Source organism: Adelges cooleyi, unplaced genomic scaffold (assembly GCF_023614345.1).
Source record: "Adelges cooleyi isolate 19-005CV unplaced genomic scaffold, UGA_ACOO_1.1 ACOO_flye_CR_arks_rails_tigmint_CR_PRNA_248, whole genome shotgun sequence".
Classification (NCBI taxonomy): Eukaryota; Metazoa; Arthropoda; class Insecta; order Hemiptera; family Adelgidae; genus Adelges; species Adelges cooleyi.
This window is the reverse complement of record NW_026095913.1, coordinates 2,107,104-2,133,579: the sequence shown is the minus strand read 5'-3', so window position 1 is coordinate 2,133,579 and position 26,476 is coordinate 2,107,104. Positions and strand designations below refer to the sequence as shown.

The 26,476-nt window shown below is 34.7% G+C and overlaps 1 protein-coding gene across 2 annotated transcripts in view; it reads right to left on the bottom strand.

The window, feature by feature from the left end:
• Window positions 1–2,650: 2,650 nt before the first annotated feature.
• Window positions 2,651–26,476, bottom strand: part of LOC126837368 (uncharacterized) — a 51,909-nt gene continuing 28,083 nt past the window's right edge. For both annotated transcript variants that reach the window (XM_050571263.1, XM_050571262.1), the window contains 5 exons: window positions 17,471–17,605; window positions 15,842–15,978; window positions 13,329–13,781; window positions 9,856–10,425; window positions 2,651–3,600 (listed from right to left, as the gene is read on the bottom strand). In XM_050571263.1, the coding sequence (XP_050427220.1) occupies window positions 3,259–3,600; window positions 9,856–10,425; window positions 13,329–13,781; window positions 15,842–15,978; window positions 17,471–17,605 (1,637 nt within the window). In that variant the 3' untranslated portion in view covers window positions 2,651–3,258. The remainder of the gene's footprint in view (window positions 3,601–9,855; window positions 10,426–13,328; window positions 13,782–15,841; window positions 15,979–17,470; window positions 17,606–26,476) is intronic.

Here is a 26,476-nt window from a genome sequence, read left to right as displayed (position 1 = left end):
GCGTCCATGACAAATCATGAGTGATTACCATTACCTATTTTTGGAATGTCTCAAAATTTATCCATTTCGGGTGTATACAAGCCAGCAATGTGTGTCAACCAAAATCATATTAATATGCTTTAACAAAAAAAAATATATAAGTTGATTATTAGCCGTTTCCTGGCCCCCTGGCTTTTCCCAATGCCTTTGCGTCATTGGAGCAATATGGCAGCATTGTCGGCTGAAAGATGATTTTTGGAGAAATACCATTCGGTCGACAGTAGGCAATATGGATCACAATAAAGGTGTACCCCAACATAGGTACCCCGGTCAAGGGGGTCAACTACCCTGTTGAGTTTTGCCCGGGGTAACGATGGTTTGTGAAATAAAGCTTAGGAGATGCGCTATTAGCAGGAAAATGGAGAGAAAAAATATTGAGATGTGTCGGCCATGATCAAGATGGATGTATTTAGATTTTAAAGGTAGATCGAGGAAGATTAGAATAAAAATATATACAAAAGCGTTCAAAAAGGTTTATAGTTATTACGAAATGATAATTCCAATTGTAATCACCTTTAAGCTACTACCTAATAAGCCGCTATGGTATTCCGAAGGACAATAGGTACGTTCAGAAAAATAGAGAGGGAGAAAAAGCAAGATATTATTTTTCATCGAATTTAATTAGAAGAATAATAGACCGTCCATTGTAATAGATGTAACAAGGGAACGCTATATTTCCGTAATAACGATATCTTCAAGTGTACTTAGAAAAAATTTATAACAAGAACGATATTGCCGTTAGCTTTCATTATTTTGCCTCTCTTTCCAATGAATTTATTCACCGATGTAAATTTGAGAAAAATAACATTAAGCTTGTTTTTTCGATTGGATTATTATTGTTTTTTGTTATTATTTATTTTGTATTTTCCTTTTAAGTTTTTCGGCGCATAAACGGTAATATTGTATTCCGTTTGCAAGATGGTTTTGAAGTGTTTTACAATCGAATCAGCACGCTCGCAAAAAGCTTTTAGGCTTTCCACGTCGGTCGTACTACCTAAAAAAAAAAAACAACAATAAGCCCAATTTTTTTGCTTATCGTACTTGCCGAGAACTTTTGAAAACGGTTAAGTAAGATTATTGTGTAAATTTGTAAAATATTTGGCGAAAAGCGGTAACAATTATAAAATATGCGCGCCATTCAAATGTGTTTTCAGAACAAAAATTACATTTAAGGAGAAAATAAGTCCTTTTATTTTTAGCTTTGAGATAATTTATCTTGCATAAATCCGTAGAGCCTCACCGTGCAACGGCCCTCTCCTAATGAGTATTTAAGCATTATTTATTGTATCATAATCGAAAAATTATACTTTGTTTTACAAACTACTTTTGGATAACAATGGTTTTTTTTTTGTTTAAATGAACACCAAAACAATTTTTATACAAATATAATTAATTATAATATTATATGTCACATAAATTATAAATGATACAAAACAAATCAAATACATTGATAAATTTTTAAAATAATAATTTAAATTTTAAAGTAAAAAAAATTTTAATTATTCGAATTATAGTAATTGCAAATGTTATTCGTTTGAAATCAATTTTTATTATTATTACAAAAACGCGATTAAACAAGAAGAATAAAAGTTGTATGAAATATTAATACTACTATTTCTTTCTTTTTTCAAGCAAAGTTGTTTGAAATACTTATCAATAGTGTGTCGGAAATCTTAATTCTTAACGAATTCAAAATATAACCTCTTTTATGTAGTTTACCTTAACAAAAAGGTAATACATAATAATAATTATTAATGTGAGCAACACGTCGTTCGATTGAAACCCAATCGTTTGTTATAAACTATTTACTATGTACAAAATTCATTTATTATCTATTCAAAATTAGTTTATCACAATAATACAAAACTAACAGTCACTAACAACATAACATCTATTACACGATATAAATATAGTCATAATAATATTAATAATAATAACAATTATGTTATGCTGGAATATCTAAAACTAACCAAGCGTTATAAGTAAAATTACTATAATAATAATATTATTTAAACATTATTATAATAAGTAGTTTCGACGAAAAAGACAATAAATATGATATGATCATGGCCATGGACAACATTATTGTACACGGTATACTCGCAGCATATTGTTGTGTAATAAAAGAATTAAAAATTGTTTAAAGAAAAAAAAAATAGACGATTTCATCCGTTCTACATTTGTACCTATGTTTTGTATAATCCAGGCAGGGGTTCAAAAACATAGTGTTCAAATATACCAGTGTTGCCAATACGCTAAAGCTCGAGGATAATTTTGATATTATAAATTTCATAGCCGAAATGGTCGACTTAAACGACAAAGTGCCTGCGTTCGTATTCTTAGTATTTTGCGTACTCGAAATAAATGTCAAAAAAACCACATTTAAATGGAAACTAGGTTGGCAACACTGCTGCGTGGATGATTTTACTGACCCCTGGTTATTTTTAAACAAAATTGTCGCTCCAGGTCACTGGACGGGTTGTAAAAATACAGGGTGATTCATTAAGTATAAGATACTAATTTTTTCTTAAAATAATTGCAAATTTGTACTTTTTCTTTTTGGAGAGACACTTTAGCTTATGCTATTTTACATTATTAGACGATATTCAAATTTTTATCTGATTTTTTTTTTTTTTTTTACTGAGCTCTGTCAATTACTTTTGAAACTCAACGGGTAACTTTGACTGGTCGATACCCGGTTTTGGATAATTACGTTACTCAAGTTTAAATTTTAGGACGGGGTTTACTGTAGTGTAATTCGCACTGATAAAAATAACACTACACTCCACTTTCATCCAGTCCTAAAGTTTTAACTCTAAGAGTAATCATCCAAAACTGGTTCTAGGCCAATAAATGTTAATTTAAAAAGTCAATTAAATATATACGTGCCCATTTAAGTATGACTTTTGTAATTTCATAATAATTTACGATCAACATAAACAACATTTTTTTTTTTCAAAACTATAAAATTGCAATTACTATTTTAAGCACAAACCAGTGTTACTTATGCTTAAACGAATCGAACCTTGTACGTTTTGTAAACAGAGTGAGGGAGAGCAACGACATGACGTCATAGTGGGTTGGAGAAAGAGGGCACAGACCTTAACAAGTCTATTGTACTACGGTACAATGACAACTGCAGTCGGTCTGTCTGTCTATAACTGTCTAAGTACAAGTAGGTTAAGTCGTTTTTTTTTTTTTGAAAACCGCCCAGTGCTATCACCGCCGGCTGGTCGAAACGTCTTCCAAGATGCCGGTGATGTTGACTTGTGGGGCCGGCGGTGACACCGAAGTGGCGCCGCTGGTGGATTCGCTGGTGGAGTTGTGCTTGTCGTCGGTCAAAGGTCCGGTGTTGTAGGAAGAGAAGAAGGTCAGCGCCTTCATCAGCTGATAGCTCTTCGATATCGGTATGTTGCTGTCGTACAGCTTTCTTGAAGACTTGCAGTCCACGTAGAACCACCAGTTGCATTTCAAAATGGTCTGGTCGAATAGCGTGGACTCCGGACACAGGAAGCTCTTCTGCGTCAGCCCTTCGTCGGTGAAAGCGCACACGTGGAACACCTGGAAAGAGTCAAAAACACTGTCGTTAAAACCACCAATCCAATTGTCAAACTAACTTATAGAACCGTGCGGTAACCTGGGACTTGGGGACTAAGAGTGATGTGTGAGTAGCATAAGTTTTATACAAAGCCAGGCGGTTTTTTGTTATCAAAGACAAGACGTCCTATTTGTCGAGACAATGCAATTACCCGAGTTGGGCGACAATAAAGATAATATAAAAAAAGTTTGATCGGTTAAAACTTTTTCCATAAAATAATAAGTACAGGTACACGTTGGTAATTGGCCTGTTATGACCCAGACAATGTCATAGAAGATATTAGACTTTTTAAAATTGGGCTTTTATATACTTTTATAGTTAATCAAATTTTGTTTGATTTTCCAAAGACATAACCCTTCTGCGTTAAAACTTTATGAACTCAGGCTTTTTAAACGGAAACGTAATTTAACTTTTTTAATTAAAAACAATTCGCTGAAAATGACGACCGGTCGTTAACTAGGCTTGGATAATTACTCATGAAGTTACTAAAGTTTAAAATTTAGGGCGAAGGAAGAGTGGAGTGTAGTATTATTTTCAAATATATTAAATTTAGTCATATCCCAACCAATCGCCCTGTTATGCTTTTTTTTATAACGTCATTAGAGAAATAAATGTGAAAAAAAATATAGCTATTTTTTTTGCGGTACATTATCCACATCAACCGAACCCAAATTATTAATTAAATGCATTCCGGGAAAATCAAACCGTGCACTAAATTTTCAAATATTATGTTAAAACAAAAAAATATATATATTGTTAAGCTAACGGTTGAAATAATATCATTTTGACTTTATAATAACAACGGATTGTTAAGGAATAAAAACTCATCGTTATAATAATTGCTATTAACATGACAGTCGTTGGCGTATAACATTATAAGGAAACAAACTGAAAAATAATGAGCAATACCGGTTCGGGTATTTTGGTACAAAATAAAAAAGAGAAAAACCTAAAATGTTATTAAAAAAAAAAAAACATACATCGCTTATCTCGTTTTATGGCCAAATCAATTTTAGCAACACTGTTTTATTGCAATTTGAGCGGCAAATCGGATTCAAGTCAATAGATAACGCTATAATAGAATAATTGATAACACGGCTGTGTTGTTATTGAACGGTAATTGTAGGTGATTTTTTTTTTTGCCATGCTGTAAAGTTGAGAAAAAAAGAGATATAAAAGGTGTTTCGTCTGACCGAATGTAACCCAATCGATAGGGTTTACCGTTAATTGTAAATTAGGCGGCTTTTAACTATTTAATTTGAAGAAAAAAATAATAGATTGAAAATTATCCGTCTGAAACCGAGTCGAGTACCGTTTTGTTGTTAACAATTTTAATAATGCCAACGCCGTACATAAAGTATCAGCAGCGGCGAATTCCACAAAAGAAAGTACAAAACAGTACTGTGGTTTGTGAAGTTCCTGAACAGTTAATAGCTGTAAACTCGCAGTAACTTTGGCGGTAAAAACCCATGTGCGTTCTCGAGGCTTCGCTATGAATAAATTATATTGATGTGGCTATTATTAAACGTCACACAACTTTAAATGATAAAACGCCCGAATGTCTCGCATATTTGCGGTTTAAATTTTCATTCGTTTAAAATAAAAATATTTACATAAAATACAAATTTCACATAGTGGGGCGGCGAGGTCACGTGGCTATATTACAACAAAAAGTGATCAAATCACTAGTAGCTTACTGCGGCCAGAGTGTACTTGTTCCCCTATTTTTGTAAAATAACTAGTTGTTATTCAATGTAATTATGTTATAAGAAATTTTAAAAAAATCAACCCTTTTTTTGGGTACTGAGTATATAAAAAAATGGCAGAAAAATTTAAGATTGAAACGTCAAATTTGGCTCTATAGACTTTAGTAACTCCTTCCCTGAGATTGTTTCATCTAAATGCGCTAATGGGTTTAATTTCGAGAAAAAACAAAGATAATAAACAGTGGCCAGAGTCAATACGGTCAACGGACGAGTATTTGACACCTATTATATTATAACATTAAATTACATCAGCGTACATTAAATTGTATCTTGGCAAATGTTTGATATGGATCTTTTGGGGTGTACTGCAGTAAATAAGCTAACAAACGGAGACTGGTATAATCCGACTCGGTCGAGTCTGGGAACATTCCAAACCCGTCTTCGGATCTGCTGTTCGCTTTGTCCGAGTGCGATCCGAGACGGAGACAGACCGTTGCAAAGGGGGTTTAGGGTAAACGCGAAAAAAAAAGTTTTAAACGATGAAAAATAGCGCACGGCCCCGCGAGAGCGGGCGTAAACGGGTTTAATTAATCCGCTTTTAGCGGGCTCGGTTGATTTATGATAATTTGGCAAACACGGCGCCTAGTGTAGGCAACTCGCTGGCACCGTACAGTTTGCCAGAATTGTTTTTAACGTTGTTATTTCGTTATGCCGATAATGTTGTACAGATTTCGCCGAGACTGACCCGATTCACGGCCTAAAACACGGCCCTTTAACGACGAGGGTGGAAGACAACGGGGCCTTTGTTTTGGGAGCAACAGCGAACTGGACGAGGATGGCAGCAGCGAGTGGACTACTTAAAATGTGTAGTCTTCGAAATCTAAGCTTCCGACATGCGTTTGCTAATAAATATTCACCGCTGCCAAAATAACCGGTTAAAAGTCTGCCTTCGCAACATATAAATGTCAGCTATCCAAAAATATCATGTTTAGTTGTGTACTGTTCTACTTCTAATTAAAGAAAACCCATCCAGACCTAGATCCAGAACCGGAAGGGGGGGGGACAATAAAAACGCATCGAACACGTTCATCCGCGAAGCACTAAAAGCGATAAAAAAATCATTTTTCACAAGCAGAGTAAAAACATTGAATCGTGGTTGAACTTAAAGTGAAAGTGTATGTTTCATATGAATTGTTCTTTGTATCCAGTCCAATAACATATCCATGCGCTAAAATGCTTCGAAATTGGATTTTGATGTTAAAACAAAGCTTTACAATACAAACAGACAGGTTTTTTTTTTTTTTAATATAACTAGCCATCCCTGGAGTTTAATGAAATGCATTACAATGTTTCGGTATGGCGGTATGCATTTGAATTGATTCTAGTAAAAGCGGCATGCTCTCTACACTGTCTATGAGTGCTGTCATGTTTATCGGTCTACCGCCAGAACATTATCGCCACGAAAACCCTCCAAAAGGTATTATAATATGCTTACCGTTGCCTAATAATTTAGATAATTATCAAAACAGCCGAAAGGGTCGCATAAAAATCATGATGAGTTTTAATGTAATATTTGAGAGATGGTGTTTGCTTTACGATCCGGTTTTACGCGTAAACCGTGTTTCATCATAACGTCGTGGACTTGTATGGCGAAAGTATAGGCAATCATAATAACGTGATAAATATAATACTCCAAAGGTCAGTCATAATCGATTCAGGCCTAGCCGTGACAGTTACCAAATAATAAACGCGTTCCGTGGTGATAATCTTGGGCAATTCATTCGGTTGGAAGATTAAATTTTTTAAAAAAAAATATCTCCTTATCGGTTTTACTTCTTTGTGTTTTTTTCTCGTTAAAGACAACGCCGTCATTCAAAACGGAGCACTTCTACTGGCAATCTCAACCGTTCATATGCAAATTTATCGCATCTCTTCTCTGGTCTAATATTTCTTTTTATATTGTAATTCAGTTTTGATAGCCCTCCCCCCTTCACCCATCGCGTCAGTGTTCTTACTTCTATCTAAGCTTCGGAAAAGCCCCTTTCCGTTGTTTTCTTTTTCGTTTCACCGACAACTACGGCTGCCAGCCAAGATAAATCCACTGAACAGCAATGTGCATTTCATATAATTGTTATAAACATATTTTCATATGATAGGGTTCTAATTCCCGCAAAGATGGCGGAAAATGGTATTTTAAATTATCTCTATTGGCGGGATGTACGCTTAGCAATCTAGTTTATTTGTATATATTTGTGGCCAATTTAAATTTTAGAGATAACATTTTATTATTTGTCGTCCAAAAGTAACGCAGCATTATTATTTTCCATAATTCATATGTATGCGCGTTCCATATTAAATTGAGTTCAGTGGATTAATACAAATACTATATTTTATTCAGTTTATGTTTTTGTAATTTTATTTCAAAATAATACACGTGTTTTAATTTAAACGACTTATTTATGTACAATCGCCGTTGCGAAATAAGTGAACAAAATTAAATATAAACGGTTTCCCGCGACCGCATGAAGCAGAGATGTGTACGTTTAATATGTTTTACCTGTTTACCGTTAAACAAATACCGCATGCCACTGTACATATTACTATACGCGGGAACATAATTAATTTTAATTCATTCATACACCGTCGACCGCGAATTGTACACAATATCCGTGTGTACGATTTTTTAGACTCGAGAAAAGCAGTTATTCTAATAGGTTTTTTTAAAAAATATTTTTACCTACTTAACGCCGTGATTGCACTAAACGACCTTGCAGCAAACCCCGTTGGAAAGTCGATTACAAATGCAATGCAATTTTGTTTATCCTAACAGACGACACGACTCTCCGAATAAATTCATATTATAATATCGTGATCATATAATTTGATAAACTATAACGTCACGAGAATGTAGAGTGTATATATAAATATGTAATATATAAATATTCTATACATTCGGTGCATAATATTCACTCGAGTTGAATAATTTAAATCAACACGTTTACTAAACGATTGGTACACTTGTTGCCGTGGGAAATCGTGAGTCATTATCATTTTTTTTTTTTTTTGGTGTGTCAAAATTGATCTGCTCAATGTGTATTCAGACCGGCAAAATGTGTCAATCAATATCATACTATTTTCACTATATTTACAAAACAAGGGTGAAAAATTGGATTAACAGTCATTTCCTGGTACCCCTGGCTTGTCCTCGACTGACTCCCCTGTCAATTTTTGAATTTACCACCAGGGCAGGGGTGGTTTGAGGAATATTCTCACATCCTTGGGCCTCACCCAATAAGAATTAAGCTTGAGGGTTTATTGGATAAATAATAGACCAAACATTTTTACATGTCGACCTTTTTCGATTTTGACCTTTTAAGTGATAAATAGTAATGATGTTTATCCTAAATGTACATTAGAATAAGGCGTTATCTGGCAGTAAATCTGCAGTATCATTAAATTTGGGCCTCGGCTCGATGGAATTGGGCTTAAGGGGGCCGTTTATGGGGTAAAATATAAAAATCAAAACGTTTCTATGGCTTTTGGCGAGATAAAGAAGAGGATAATTGAAAAAAATTATCTTGAAAAATTGTAAAATTTCAACTTTGAAAGTGACCACTTTTAGCGAAACGACCCATTTATGAATCTATTGAACACCCAAAGCCATCACAGCCCATTAGGTTTTCGGCGTTGGCACATTTTTACTTCGAACCGGGTCAATATTCAAATAGGGTTATTATTATTATTTTTTATCACCACCCAAACAATGTATTTCCTAGTCTCAGTTGTTGTGCAATGCAGAATAAAGCGTAAAGCTAACAATGTTCACACGGCAGAGGTGCACGCATTAGTCCAATGTAAAGGCCCGGAGAGTGTTTTGGGGTAGATAACGAAAGTACAAACAACATAAACGCGATACACTTCATACACCGTCGCGTGTGCCTTGTACATTGTAAAATTATTATATTATTATAAAATATACACACACGGTTCCAAAAACACCGTGTTTCGAATTCCCGTTGGTTTGCGCTTACCAACGACCCCCAAGGAGGTTACGTGTTCGACAGGCCTCCCTTCACAATGTGCTCGCCCACAAAGGAGAGGGGAAGTAATACGTTAATATTGGTATTTCTAACGCTAGAACTAGTCTTGGACGTCACAAAGATTATCGGCTAATTAAATGTATTAACGGTTTTTACATTTTCTGACAACTTGACAATTTTTGTATTGAGATTATTATATGGAAAAATGTACCACGTTTCCCTTTGGTCCTGTTTTAGTTAAATAACATAAAATGTATTTTATATAAATATATATATATTAGACTGTTTTTTTTCTTTTTGTTTATTCTACTGCTTGCCCTTTTAATTGATAGTACTTGTCCTACTTAAAAATGCAATCCCTCAAATTTCCAGATCCGAGTACTTGCTCGCGTTTTTTTTTTTTACCATCCATAAACATGGGAAGTTTTAATTTTTCAACTTTAATCTGTCTATCATCTACAATGCAACCTACCATGCAACCGAGGTCTTCGTCGCTGTACAGGCCCGGGAAGTGCTTCTGTTCGCCGCAGCTGAAACTCGTGTCGGGCAAGTCCACCTTGGACGTGAAGTTGTCGTCAAAGTTCTTGTCGTAGCTGACGGGGTAGTATTCCTTGGGGGCGTTCATCACCTTCTGGCCGCCGGTGCTGTACTTGGACTTGTACGGCTTCATCGAGATTTTCTTGGTCACGGGCGACTCGTCGAAGCTGACCGCGGCGGCGGCGGGGGCGGCGGCGGTGGTCAGCGGCATCGGCGTGGTGGTCGTGGTCGTGCTGACCGTGGTCGTGCTGGCCGGCAACACCTGGGCGTAGGCCACCCGCTGCTGTTGGTACCGCAGCGCCAGCGCCAGTTGGTCCGCGCTCACGTTGTTGGCGGCCGCGACGTTGAACAGCGAGGCCATGGCCGCGGGGTCCACGTCGTTGGACAGGGGCGCCGGTAGTTCGGCTTTCGTGTAAGGCATTGCGCCCGCCATCCCGCCCATGGGCACCACGACAATGGGCATCGGCCGGGACTCGATGGAGTTGGCGGGACTCCGGGTGAACGCCTGTAAAGAAGGAAGACAAACCGGGCGGTTAAGTACACACATACAAACAAAACAATGTACACCTAGTAGGAAGTGGTTCCTCATCGTACGATTTCGCAGGATACTAGATGTGATTCAGGTCGGACTGTTGTAAAAATGGTTTTATCGGCAAACAGAACAAAACTTTATTTTTTTTTAAATAACATTTTGTTGAACAAATGAGTTAAAAACGATTACACGCCGTTCGTGTGTAAGCTATCGCAAAAACTAAACATAACTGACCGAAAATTAATATTAAAATGAAATTACAAATTTCTGTTTTAAACAAATACCAAGTCAGCTGCGACAAATTTGCTCGCTTTCGTTCGCTATTGTATTAATATTTTATATTATAAAATAGTATGTCAACGTTTATAAAGCGAATATACGGTATTTCAACAAATTTAATTAACGCGAAAAATAGTTTTATCATTTTTTACTGAAAATTCTTCGAAAATGTATGTTTTGCGCAAATAAAGTCAAGGCCAATTATGAAAACTGACTAATTAGACTTCCCGGTAATCAGTTATCCCAGCGCAATATCCGAGTAAAACAAAAAGGTATGGTTTTGTGTTGTTTTCATTAATTTTTTTTTTCCACCTCAGTCCGTATACAAATGAAGGATTATGGAAACGGCTATAAAAATAATTATAAAACTTGAGTTATTGTTGTATATTTTACCCGGCAGATGAGGATTCGGGTACAAAAACGCATGGAAAACAAAGACAATAGAAGTAAGGTTGTGTTTTGTGTTATATTTAAACCGGCTAAAAGGTTATTTGTGGATTTTCGAAAATGGCCTGTTTTTTTTTTTGTCAAAAGTAATTTATTTTTGTACGATTAAATAATTGAAATATCAAACTGAAAATAATTATTATAATTAACAGCGTTGATTTTTTTATTATCGTTTTCGCCAAATAAACGTTTATCGCTATTATAAAAAATATGTACATTAACTAATAATCTAATTTTGAAAATCAAATCAACGTCGGGTATTGGCAAATGTTATGGGTTATCATTAAGGAACAAAACTCGAGACATTGTTTCTTCCCACGTCGTAGCAGCTCACCACCAGAACAACCGCGGTGTATGTGGTTTTCGGGATAGCTGTTGTAAATGAAAACGGTTATCAATGGAAAAGTGTAATAAGGTCAACAAAATGATTTGTACTCGAGAGAGACTATCAGCTGTTTCGTGTAAACCATGGGGGGCGACGTACGCGTCATTGGGCATATTAGTAGTGGTTTTATTTTTTTATTATGTTTGTACCGAGAGGATAGGCCGATTGATAATAATAATACGACTAACGACCACTTTCGTTTGAAAATAATAGTAATTTAGTGTGTTATTGATGGTTTCTTGAGCTCACACGATGCAATACCCAATAGTAGATATATGGCGGCAAAAGTGACAATAGTGCTTTATAGTGTACCGTAATATATTATATATATGTGTATTGTGTATATAATATCCTGCGATTGTGATGGTTAACCGGGAGAAAACTCCGGGGTAATGAAAAAGAAAATAGGGTACCTCCTAATCGACACCGGACACCTAACCGGAATCGGTTCTTAAACAGAATAAGTGTGCGACATGTCGTACATGTTAAGAAAACACATTAATCCACTTAAGTGATTTGTTGTATATAATAGATATGCAAATCCGGAATGTGAGCACGAGATGTTTCGCCGGGGATTTCGCCATTTAATTATAATGACCACGCCCGTGTACCTATGCAATAACGATAATAATATATTAATTGGACGAAAACATCATAGTAAAAATTACAATGAAAAGTAAAAACATAATATTATGTTCATCGAGTGTATCGAGGCCAAAGGAGGTTTCTGCTTTCCCGTCTAAGCCTGTGCTTTGCACCGATGAAATTAACCACATTTTACACGGGTATTAATAATAATAGCAGCTGTTCGGTACAGCAATTAAATCGCAATAATATTTATTATTAGCGGTGCACAAAGGCCTAAACTGGCTATCGGTATGAAACGAGTGAGTCGAATGCAGAAACGAATGGTGGTTTTTTAATTGTTTTCAAATGCAGCGTAGGTCATAGAATTTATTAGTGACTGGCACCCATACGAATAAAGTAGAGATACTCGACCTAAATATGCCACTAGAATAATTACTCGAGCGATTAAATTCATCCCCGCACAAAGGTTGCCATCACTAAGAAATGCGAGGCTACCACTCCTTTGCCGGTGGAACGCAATGATACGGAAATGGACCAAATGTAGCATGAACACAACACACAACGTGACTAATAACGGTCTTGAGCAAAGACATAAATCCCGAATGTCACAATTGTCTATTCAAAAAGGGCTATGAAGAAACTGCACGAAGAAATTTGAAGAAAATGATCGAATGGACTTGCTTCACTTTGCTTACCAATCAACGTACTATTAATACTAGTCAAGTCGTAGTAAAGTTTTTATCATAGTAGATTATCAGCTGTTCTTTTAGTTATGTACGTTGTGTTTAAAGTGTATATTTATCCTAAAAACGATCCTCATTATCGTGCAAAGCAATAATAATATAATGGTACGGGTTTGGAATCCGAATTTCGAAACTCTGATTTTTGGATTTGTTTATGCATTTTTTGTAGCACAATCATTTAACTAAATTTGATTTTGTAATAAATTGGATATGTATTTATACGATTCAAAAACTAATCTTAACTAGAAATGTCTTTTAAAATACAAATACATGTTTAAATATAAAATATGTAAACCTAAAGCTTTGATATCCAGATTAAAAAACAGAAATTAGCATTGTAAAATCCAAAATTCAGATTTTGAAATCCGGAAGGTTAGGTTGGTTCCAGTGATCGTTCGACCGGGGTCTCAACGCAATGCACAAGTCATACTCACAGTATATCTTCTGTTGGACGCGCCTTGCATAGTGAACGGTTTGTAAAGCGGCGCCAGCTGTTGTACTTGTGGAATGAGTTTTGAAAACGACTGGGGTTGTCTTTGCTGTGGCGGTAGTGGCGGTGGCGGTGGCGGAGGAACCGTCGACGGTGCCACTGTGACTTTGGCTATGGACTCCGGCAGGGCGGCGAATGCGGGTACGGGAAGGGGCTTGAGCAGGGGTTGCTGTTGCTGCAGTTGCTGTTGCTGCAGTTGCAGTTGCTGTTGCTGCAGTTGCTGTTGCAGCAGTTGCTGTTGCTGCAGTTGCTGTTGCTGCTGAGCAAGGCGGACGTTTCGCACCATGTTGTTGGCAGCCGACACCAACGGCCGGAACGGCGGAATAGCTTGTCTGTTTTTGCCGTTCATTTTGGCGTACGCCGATCGGTCAGCGTTTTGCATCACTTGATTAGGCGCCTGGAAATTTAAACGTGTACGCATTAAATACAATGGTAATTTGTTGGATTGGGAGTTAGTTTAGGGGTCGTGCCGATTTCGGGAAAAAATCAAAGACAGTTGAATTCACAGTGAGGTTTCTTGTACCTTTTTAAAACCTATTCCAAACCGTTGTTGTGAACCCTGGCACTCAGGTTCACACCCTGAGGAACTTTAACTAGGTTCGGTCGTCGGATTTTCAGGAAACTTGAATTTTACCTTAAATACAAGCACTTGAAAATTTTAAAACATGTCAGAATTTAAAAAAAAATTGTAACTGTTGGGTTAATAATAAAAAAAAAAGCGGACGGAGAATCTAGATAAAGTTCTCATTATTTTTAATATGTAAAAAAAAAATTGTCTGAGATTATTATTTAATCGATGATAAAGAATATGCGCAGCTTTGTTTGGATGAAATTATTTTTTTTTTTAATTCACTGTCAAAGATCAAAAAACAGTCCTAAAATCACACAGAACTAATAGTTACACATCACGTTTAACCTTTAAGTTATTTTTTATAAGACAAGAACATTCTGAAAGTTGTTTTTTGTTTATCAAGTATTTTTCCAAACTTCTTATTTAAATGTTTTACACCGTTTTGTTCGGTTTCATATTCTCAGCTTTCTTAGACCTCGGTCGTCATATCACTGCCGGTGCTTGACCTCGGTTATTTGGAATGAACAAATCGGAATATTAAGATAAACAATAATAATTATAGTATTGACTCCACAACAGCTAATCACACCTTTAAATCACCTCAATTTTGATTTCTCGGTTATTTTACCAACCACGCTTGTCCGTTTTTAGTAACCTACAACACGGAGGTGGGCGAAATTTTACAATATTGGACGGTTTAACCTGAATAATAAGGTTAACTAGAAATCGTACAACTCATAAAAATTACACACCGTGGGTTTTGTGTAACGCAATAGGGTCGGTGAATCATGTTGGAAAGGTAAAGTGATCCTGCGGTTATCGTACACAGGTAATACTAATAGATATGTATAAACGAAGCTGTGCAAACGCAACGACCAAAGTATAATATTGTTTGGTTTTTACTTTAATGCATTCAATGTGCTTGTGCAACACTCGACGTGTGTGCACTGTGTATGTCATTAAACGGCTACCACAGACCAATTGTTTAACGCCATAGATAATCATATAGTTACAATGATGCGTCGCGGCGTTCGGATGATGATATCCGCCAATAAAACAAACAGAGGATATATTTTATAATATTATTATGTTTTGTAGTGGAAATTTAGCCACGGCCATTGTAACGGCGATATCTTAATTAGTAGACAAATCACCCGGGACTTTCGAACAATCCAATTAGACAACATAGTAGTAGGTATAAAACGATTCAAACGCCTTCTGTGTCAATTAATAATGGCAATGCAATGACACACAATCGGCCGGGCGCCGGGCTATTCGAGTGAAAGTTAATAACAGCCAATAACATTACCTACCTATAGTAATACCTGTTCGCTAATTGCCAAAATCGGTGTGACGTTAATTGCTTAATTACCGGCAGGCAATACCAATTAAATTTGTATCCTGTAGAAAGATAATATGATATTATACACTTTGTGGCTCGGAATATACCATTTTTGTGTACGTGTTATCGACCGGAGATCAAGACTTTTCGGTCTCTTAGAAATTAAGAAATTTGTTTCCAGTTGATCTATTCACTGCGATAGCTGTTCTATAACCTACTGGCGTAGCTCCTCGTTTGTACAAACCCGGTTAATAATCGTACACATTATAATACATTAATCCGCGCATTTTCTTTGACTATTTAAAACGCAAAATCCGGTTTTGACGGCTTTCTCGCGAAACGGTAACGCACGTCTACACGACGGTTTCTATTTAATAATAATAATATTTAAACAATTTACTAGAAGAAAAAAAAACATTCGCCGGCGTAAAAAATATGACAATTTAAGGGGGAAATGTGTTTTTATGATGTACAACTTTATAGCTCTGTAGTGAATTCACGGCAAGCTCTTAAAGTTATCAACATCAATATATTGGCTCCTTACCGTCTGACTGGTTTCCGATGGCACTGCTAGCGGTTCGAACGATCCGGGCGCAGGAAAACCGTTCACGGAACGCCGTTTGTTTTGTTCCACGGCTGATAGAGAGTCTTTGAAACCGAGCTCGTCGGCCAATTGGATGCCTAAAACATGTTTAAAAACAATTCGGTATTAGTCGACAAATCAAACCACCGAACAATAACGGCTATCTAACGACCAGTTGCAAGGAATTACTCCTAATTTAAAAAAGGTCATGATTTTTTAACATCAAAGGGATGGGTTAATATTATTTCCGAAAATTATCTCAAATTTAGGGAACTATTTATAACTAAAAAAGTATTAATTTTCCTAAGATATCGACTAGGTTATAGTCAACTGTGCATCGCCCTGTATAGATAGATATGTTATCATAGAGTATATTATTAGTGCTATGACAACTCTATAAAAGTCGACACGAAATGAGAAATGGATGGAGGAATAAGAACAAATAATTATAGGGGTAAAGAGAAAACTAGCAGGTAATAAGAGCCACTAAGAAATAAGGCTTGTGATTGACCACAAAACATGAAGTGTTGTGTTTAAGAGCGGTATTTTTTTAAATATAATTTTAATTATCAAATCACTAGACCGTATTTGATTGAGTACAATTTGGCAATTGAAAAATCGCATTGCTTATTAGCTAAACATAATTTATAATCGATAATTTCCGGTTGTATTCCGAGGACCTATTCAAATCAAATATAATAATTACAATATGTTTAGTACACTCATCTGGTACAAGTAACGGTATTGCACTGTATGACGGTTTCAAAACGGTGTTGTAAAACATATCAAACTAACGTTGTAGTTACAGCAATGCCAATTATATTATGCTTAAGGATACGTCTGTAGTTCTGTTTTACATACTAATAAAAAGAAGAGTAAAATAATAAACAAAAAAAATGTAATTAGCATTGTTTATTTTATCGGATGTATGTACCGCTTTATATTATTGCATTTTTAATTTAAAAACACTATTTGGAGATAGTAATTAAATTTATTCTTTCTAATAATTTAATATTACTAACTGTATTGCATTTGTAGTTTCTAATGGATTTAAAAAAAAATCCCGTTTCCCATCTAGCACTTTTATACGAGTATTTGAATAAAGTTCCATTAGCGAACAACTTGTTTTATTGTAATACACTGTGCACGGGCAAAAGGACTCTTAATGTATTTCAATAATACAACTCTGTACTGTCTATTTACTGAGATTATCTCCGTTGAATTTACAATACTTACTATATCAAACACTACAAAAAGAAAATTTATATAAAGCCTACAAAAAATTTTGTGCGTAAAGCTTTTTAGAATTTTAATCAATAAAACCATTAACAGTGTATAATAAAAAAAAAAAAATCCTCTTCCGACTGTTAAAATGTGTATGGAAAATATTTCAATTGACGATTTTTAAACTAGTATTCTTTTGTGTAATGGTTTTTTTTCTTTTTATTCAAACATATGTTTTTATTTTTATGTCTTTGAGATTTGATTTGAAGCTATTGGCTTGTAGGCACACCTACAGAGTACAGACCATCGGGGAATCTCATGCGTTTACAGGGTGATTCATTTAGGATAAGGCACTCGTTTTCTTACCTAGACCCACGTATCCTTTGAGGCCTCCGAGATTTCTGACCCGAAACATTCCGGATTTTCTCAACCCGCAGTTGATGGACAGTCCAAAATCGGTTTCCAGCACGCATGTAGACTGCACGCATCTCCAAGACATACCTGTAAATCAAATAATGCAAACGATCAGTGACAGGTTAAAATAACTTTCACGTTCATTCGATGTCATGTAGCTGCGAATATAAAAACTATGAGTTTGCTGCTGCAAATTTCACTGCTACAAATTCGCCAAAGTCCAGTGCAACGACCGACGTGGTGAGTGCATTACAACTGGCAATTGCATCCTGTAACCCAACGAGAGATTGTGGCCTCTACGTATGCTAGCTGTAATTAACAGCTAGTACCTCTCTCGTATCGACGTCCAATCACTTTCAACATATATATATATATATATATATATATATATATATATATATTTTATTTTAATCGATTTATTTAAATTAAAAACGTCAACACCTATCCTCCCCCGCTGGGCCCGAGCTGCCAACTTGGACCGTGTATGAGTTCTCTATTTGCATGCACACTATATGACCTTATTGTTTTTTTTTTTTTTTTACAATGGCTTTGGTACGTATGAACTTTAAGAGTGTCTATAGTTACTCACAGGGTCGACCTATCTCCCATACATTCCAAAATGGCAACAAAGCTTGGCGACTCGAGCCACGAATGTTGTTGCGGTGAAATGCACGTGGCATGATTGACTCCAAAGATACCATATCAAAACCCTCGTCTCCCACGTTTCGACAAAAGTCAGGCAGATAGAATGAAGAAAGGCTGGGAAACATGATCAATATAGTGTTTTTAGGGTGAATTAAACCAGAATTTCAATAGATTACAAAATATAAATACAATAACGGTTTTAATCATTTCAATGTACCTATTGAATGTCTGCCAATTTTTTATTCGACTGCCCAAAAAGGAGATTAATATGTTTTGGTGTAATGTGTGTAAGTTTTTATGTTCCTACTCAACGATTCTAATAGTGATCGTGTATCTCAATAAGGACTTGACTCTTTGAAGGGATTTTTCGCAACCAATCCATTAGTGGCCTATCTTTAAAAGGTTTTATGAGAACAAAACTATTAAAAGTACAACTTTTTCCTATATGAATTTGGAAGCTTAAAACAGGTTACACCTGTGTGCATTTGTGTGAACTGCTGCAAGTTTAAACGACCGGGCACTACACCGCATATATATATATATATATATATATATAGAAACAATTTAATTTTACGATATTAAAACAATATTGAACAGTCATCCATCGTTCATTATCCGCATAAATCGTTATTTTGTTTATTTTTTGCTGCCTCTCCATTAAAATAATAGTCGCTCGATTGCAATTATACATTTTATCGTGAACGACTGTCGTCGTAAATAAACCATAGGATTCCGGCGATTTTCCCGTCCACAATGGTAAGCGAATAAAAAAAAATGTATACAGTGATTGATCATACGGACCTAGCTCGTCTATGCGAATATCCATCAGTGTTTAATCGACCGCGAACCGTTCCAAATTAAAATCCACTCGAAACACTTGGTTGTGTTTATACTTTTAAAAAACAATAACTAATGTTAATTTTCAGTCGGATGGAAGAACAAAAATCAAGTCTGCCGGATGTTTTTAATATCATTCAATTGTCCAAAGGATACGACATTATTATTGTTGTGTTTATAAAAATGTTTAATATTTTATTTGTTACAAGAAGAACTCCCGAATACAAGCGGTGCTCAGTTGGTATTTGTATCAGCTCAACATTGTATTTTTATTTTATTAAAATATATTTTTTAACGGCATTGTAGTTATGCTGAAATAATTAAACAAACATAAGTCAGTTATCTGATCATATCTGAAATATTTTCCTACATGTGTATTTTATTTAATATCAATTTTTAAAATAGTCACGTTGAAAAAAATTAGAGGTATGCGATTATTAAAATTTTGAATAATTTATCAACGAATTTAATTTAAACTGCGAATAATTTGAGTTCAACTAACAAAATTTTATTTAAAAAAAACACGAATAAAATGAATATTGAAAATAATACAACTTTTTGGTTTTTCCCCCATTCATAACTTGAAATTCTATCCAAGTATGTAATGTGTATGTTTTAGGACTTTAAATATCCCGAATTTTGTTAGTTAGGTTTATATAAAAAGAAAATCAAACCTCTAAGAGGCTCTAAACATATTTGCTGCCTTATTTAAGGTAAAATTAGTACATTTTAATTAATTTAAGACCAATGTATTTCAATACCGATACTAATATTAAATTCAAATTATACCTTCTAATGTCAACATAGGCTCGTCTATTTGATTCGTCGAGTAGATAAATAATAAAAATAAATAACTGCTACGAAATAATATAACGATTTGTTTTTTATTCACAAATTATTTAATAATGTTCGACTTTATCACTTTTTTCAATTCAAGTATATTTTTTTTGGATGTTGTATGAAAATAATTTGTCCCGTCATTTTATCCTATGGGATAAGATGATTATTGTTTTTTTTTTTTTTACCTAAAAGTCAGAGTTTAACGGGTTGGTTGATATTACAAAGTATTCACGGTGGTAAAATGTAAAATTTAAATAATTTAAAAAAAAATAAAAATTCGCTCGAGTCGTTAACCTAATCAAGGATGACGTGTCTGAGATATATAATTTAAAAAAAGAAATCAACAGGTATCATTACCGTGCGCTATTAATAGCTGCGATATACTCATAGACTGATCCACGGTATTGATCGATTGTTAAAATTAGGTTTCAGAGCTTTCCACAGCGTACCGGCACTGTTATTATTTGTTGTTAAATCGTTTGAAACCTTCAACGCGCCGCCGATAATCATTAGATATCGTTATCATTATCATTACTGACAGACTGGGCCGACACATACGATCTAGTTTATTGGGTCCATCGCGGTTGCCCGAGGTCACCGCAAACGGATTTCGATTCCATATGAATGATATTATTACACGCACGTGTATGACGGCTGTAAAATATATTAATATAGTTCAAACGGCACTCGAAGCGCTATTGTAAACCTAATAACCGTTAATGAAACCGCTTTTGAGTGTGCGACTTGTCGCTAATAACTGTGCTCTTGTTTAGCTGAGATGGTGTTTAATAACTACAATGGTGTGTTTTTATTTTGGTATCTAAACTGCCAAACCGATTTCTTCGTGTATAGATCAGAAATCGTACCCAAAAGGCACTTTGTTGGACTGTCAATTAAAAAAAAAAAAAAAAACATCAATTAGTCCATTACACGGTCTGCCTAAGCATTTGTAATGATTATTACTCTGAATTTTATTTTTTCCAATCACAATATTTCAAAATTAAAAACCTTAGTGACTTGAGGGCGTTTTATGTGTAAGAATAAACAAATACAATTGCACTTTGACCAATGTATGTAAGTAAATTTCCAGCTTGGTAAATGTCAGTGTCAACGGGTAACACATTTTCAATATTCTTCTTCTTCTCCTTCGCCTGTATCCCGTTTATGACACAATATATCAAGTCGTGTTCCTTTTGTAGAGAGCGACACTTTTGAGTGAGCATTATTTATTAACAATGTTTGCCGACCGACCTATTACCCAAAATATGTATGGTGTTTAAGGCGGATGAACAAAAAACTATGGCATCATCAGTGTGTGGGTTAGGTTGATGACTCTATGGAAAATATAACCATCTAAACGTGTCGCGTCAATGCGTTCGGATAACGACGTGGGTTTATTAGTTAGAAAGTGGTTTAAAAAATAAAAAATACATTTTGTTTTTAAACAATCATCGTAACGACGTTTAAATTGTTACGTTTGAACAACACAATAAACGATCACATTGGACTACCGATTGTCGTACAGCAGATACAAAGTACCAGACAGCCGGGTACTAAGTTATTTGCAATAGCATAGCACCTAATGCCTGTTACTTATCGGTCATTACCTGTTTATTTTACCTGACCTAACGTCGTGACTTCTTCGGTAATGTTGCTATTTTACACCTAACTTTTTTTTATTTTTGGTGTTGCACAATACTCACCCTGGTTGTGAAACCGAGAAGCGAGACGGAGGAGAGGTTAAAAATGGCATTCGCGTTATACCTTTAATTGTATTTTTAATTAAATGTAGATGATAAAAAAAAAAGTGCAAACCACTCCGTTTGAATAATTAGTATAATTTAAAGATAAAAGGGTTAAATAACTTAATCTTTGTGATCAACTACTAGCCACTATGGAATCGAGTAAAGCGTGACTCTTAACCGTGTTCGTTATATTATTATGAACAAGCACACTACGGATCCGCTCAAGCTGTTCATACGACTTTAACATCTAGGGGATGGCGTTAGGTATGTTGTTGAGGTACTTATCGAATTTGGGTTATCATTTAAAAAAGTCTAATAACATCTGGGATATTGTTATACCCTGTATAATGTAAGGTGAACCTAAGGTATTCGTTAAATCGCATTAACTCATCAGCACTTGTCTTGTTACCTATTTTCCGCATATGATGCGTCTTACACTCTCTGTGTACTTAGCTCGTTCGCTGGCACACCAACAGCTGCAGTGAACATAATATGCAACGAAATTATATAATTATATGTATCGCTTTACTTTACATACGCAATCTAATTACCGTTGCACTATACTCGTTAAGGTCTCTCAGGACCGTTTGACGGCCGTGGCCACAGGCATTCACGGCAAGTATTAAGTCAATGCCTCACATACAGGGTGTCCCACAAAGATTTGATAACTTAAAAAGTAATTGTCCAAAACTTAATAGAATGGTTATCTTGAAAAAAAAAAAATGTAACTTAACAAGACAATTGATTTAGGTAATGCTTAATCAATCCTTTTCAGGCTGCAATATGTATTGAATATATTTAAAAAAATCGCTATGTTTAATGATAATAATTTTTTTAGCAAATTGTACATAAGTTATGAGTTGTTTTAATTAGGTCATTAATCTGATGATACCGATGATGAAGATGACGATGATGATTTTTTAAATTGTTCATTTATCCATGTGGTTAGGTATGGTATTCCAGTGTCGTTGTGGAGTTGTGAATGATAATAATAATAACAACAATAAAATGAAAATTAATTAAAGTAAAAATAAATCAGATAATTATTTGTCTCGTGAGATATCCAGCCAAATTTCTCCGTCAGCTTTTTCTAACGATTTTGCCCTTTTGGATCTGTCTCTTTTTGCCATCAGTCCGTTTCTTCATAGGTCTATATCGCTTGTTTCTTATCCTAGTGCCGGTTTTTTTAGGAATATCACATGTTTTGTCCGCAATAATATTATTATACAGCAGGACGACAAACCGCCATCAGACCGCGACTGGTTTTTAATTTCGACCAGAGCCTCCTCCGGGTATATGTGCTATATTAACACACCGGGGCCGAAGAAGTGGCTGTGTGTACAAGTGCCGGATAAACAAATTACAATAACATGGCAATGATACGATGAGTGTACATACCTATAATATATAATATAACACAGGTAAATATGATACGGCGGAGAAAGCGGGACTAGTTATCATTACCGCGTGTAATAGCCGGCTGGATCAAACGATCATGTCATTACTATCATTGTTATTATTAATATTATGAAATTATACACCATTAGCGGTGACACTTACACGAGTAAGGCGGTCCAAAACGTAAACGATAGAGATAGGTACGTTTTTTAAAATATTTTTATCGTGGTCGAGAAGGTATTGTTTTTTTGAAATTAATGTTTCTTTGTGTTTGCAGTTTAAAGGACTTCAAGTCTGAAAATCAGACTGGTGGTAGTTGTTTATTGGGGTGATAGCGTAATATATAGTTTTCTCGAATATCTGTAGTCAAACTTATGTGTGATGGGCAAGTGGATGTAATAGTGGGATCAATGCGGTTTACAGGGATTAGCCTTAAGATGTTTAAACGATAACGTGTACACTTTTAATATTAACCTTTGGCCTGAGAATAAACAGTATTAAAAAATGACTTACTTGTAAAGTAATTAAAGTATACAATTTAGGACTGGCGGAATAGGGAGAGGTTTTGTATTGTTTTTTATAGTTTGCCTTATTCAACCGCACACCGCTTACGAGTGTAATCATTTCTAAGACGTCGACAGTCTTAGACTAAGGGTCGTAGCTAGTCGATCACTCTGTATTATATTTTGTAAAAACGACCAGTGGTGAACGTTCAGCTCCTTTTTCACTTGAAAGCAAAACGATTTATTATTTTATTATTTCACGGCACCGGCCACTTTGTTTCTGTCAAAACGAGTGATTGCCGTGCCGAACGAAACCTTTAACTCGACAACAATAATAATTGGCAGGGCAATGGGGTTTGACGGCACGGTAGTGTTTTATTTTGGTCCTAAACACAAGCACTCAACTGTAGTGTTGAGAAAAAACAAAAAACAAATTGTTAACGCTGAAACTTCCTTAAACGACCACCCCTAAGCTGTACAACCCAGTCATTAGTCAGGTATACCTATTCGATACATTTTTGCATTATTTGTAAATTACGAAACAATATATGTTTGTGTTTTGCACGTTTTAAGCGCAAAGGATTTTTTGAGATTTAATGTACCGAAATACGGAAAATATGTATGTTGTTATTTATATGTAATTTGGTGAAAACATAATTATTGAGATTATTGTAGCTAAAGTAAGGGCAAACAAAAATAGATCAATATTGGAGCCGAACAACGTTTTTATACGTACTTTTTCAAGAAAAAAATTTTAAACAAATGTTTAAGTATTCGATTTTAAGCTGGGTGTTACCCCTGGCCAATTGCCCATATCAATTTATTAATGTCGTTTTATTTGTAACACACCGTAACTACTTATTCTACATGTTACTTTGTATAGATTGTCATTAATTTAAAAAGTAATTTTATTGTATTAAAAAAAAAATCCTTTTATAATGTAAAAATTAATTTTTACTTAAGTCAACTATATTATAGTAAAAAAAAACCTAACCGATTAAATTAAACCATTTTAAATCGCAATCTACTAATTTTTCTTTTCACACACAGTAATTAATATTTTTAAAGTTAAGTAAAATATTTTTTGTTAATGTTCGGTGGACAACAATTTTGAGTACAACATTGCTTTCGATGTATAATTGGTAAATTTATAATATTTAAGGCATACTATTGAAACATTTGTGATATTCATAGTTGATTTTTTTCCCCAAAAAATGATGTAAATAATATACAAATACTTAGACAACAGTAATTAATCGTTATACATTTTTACAGAATTAACGCCCTCCATTAGTCATACAAAATTATGGTTGTAGGTACATCATGGTCCATGTTATGAGAAAAAGGTTTTCATCAAAACTTTTTTAAAAACAACTAACCTTAAACAATGTTAATTACTCGTTCGAACAAATTATACAGCATTTTTTTTTTTAATCCATAGAAATCCGAATAGGCTATAAGGTGGATTTGTTTCGAAGTAAGCTCGACCAGGTTTGAGTTTTACTAAACGTTTGCTGGGCTTAAACGAAAATTGGGTTTATAACTCTTGTTATAAATAAAACAAAACATTTTTGTAAACTGTTTTTACAACAAACAACTACAGTAATATTTTGATGTTGTCGTCAACCTTGTAAATAGCTACTATACCGGCGGTATCGAACAGAATGCGGTAAATTATTACTGTTACCGGTTAGAAAATATGTGATCTTTGAAAATATATACATTTCGCCAACTGTTCTTATCCTCGAGGCGATTAGGTTAGGTAGGTAGGCAGGTATATAATATTAAACGTGCTATTACAAACATGTTTTTTTACAATGGAATTCCTGTAGGCATATCACGACGTGGATTTTGGATTACACGGCGATCTCGTCTGAATGAGTATTATAAACATATTACTATAACTTTAAAAAAAAAAACAATAACACCAGATAAATGTAAGTCACGGTTAAGTTAACGGAAGTTTGCAACCGGCACGGGGCACTGTTAAACCACTGCTTTCACGTATAGGTACACACGGGTAACACCATTCAAAGCCAAACGCTGACCAATATTATAATAATACCTACATATTATATATATAATACATACCTACCTTTTATATTATTTTTTTTTCAATAAAAAATGTGTGGCCGGCCGGCGGCCATACGGTGAATGCGTGTCGGATAAGTGAAAAAAAAACGGTCGGCGGTTTTTTTATTATTATTATTATTAGCATCTGGCTTTGAAATACAATATTTTAATTACTATTTTTTGTGAGTAGTAACCGAACGGGTTGAATCGAAAATGTGCACCTGTGTTGGAATCTTTTTTTTTTTATTATACTTTTGAATTGAATTTTTTTTTTATGAAACAGGTTTAGTCCAAAAAGTTAAACTTTCGGAAAATTACAAACTGTGTACGCATACAATTTTACTAGAAAAAACATTATAAAAAATATTTTTTTAATTCTTACGCGCTAAACTTATTTAAATTTGTGAATACAAATTTTTCAATCTTATATTTTAACCAACGGTAAGAGTTTTTAATTGAACGAATTTGACAATTTTTTCATAAAAAAAATGAGTTACCTAACTCATTTTATAAATAAAATTACTAAATCATAAACAGGATTGTGTGCAATAGAGTGATGTAAACCAGAACTGTTATATACCGATATATTGTATTATGACTTTTGAATAAATGTTTATAAAAATATATAAATCATTATATAGGAATTTTTATTCCTGAACTTTTAGTTTTTTAGCCCAAATTTGATATATTTTTCCACAACATAAGCCCATCCCTTATGTGTTCACGGATTGTTCCATCTTGGGGTTGTTTTAAGAATGAAAACATAGAATTTTCAACGATACGGATCTGCGGCCAGATAACGCTTTATTCGAATGTATATTAGGATAAAATTACTAACGTGACCACATCCATAAAGAATACACCCTATTACCCTATTACTAATGACAAACTACTTCCCAGACAAAATCAACGTTATG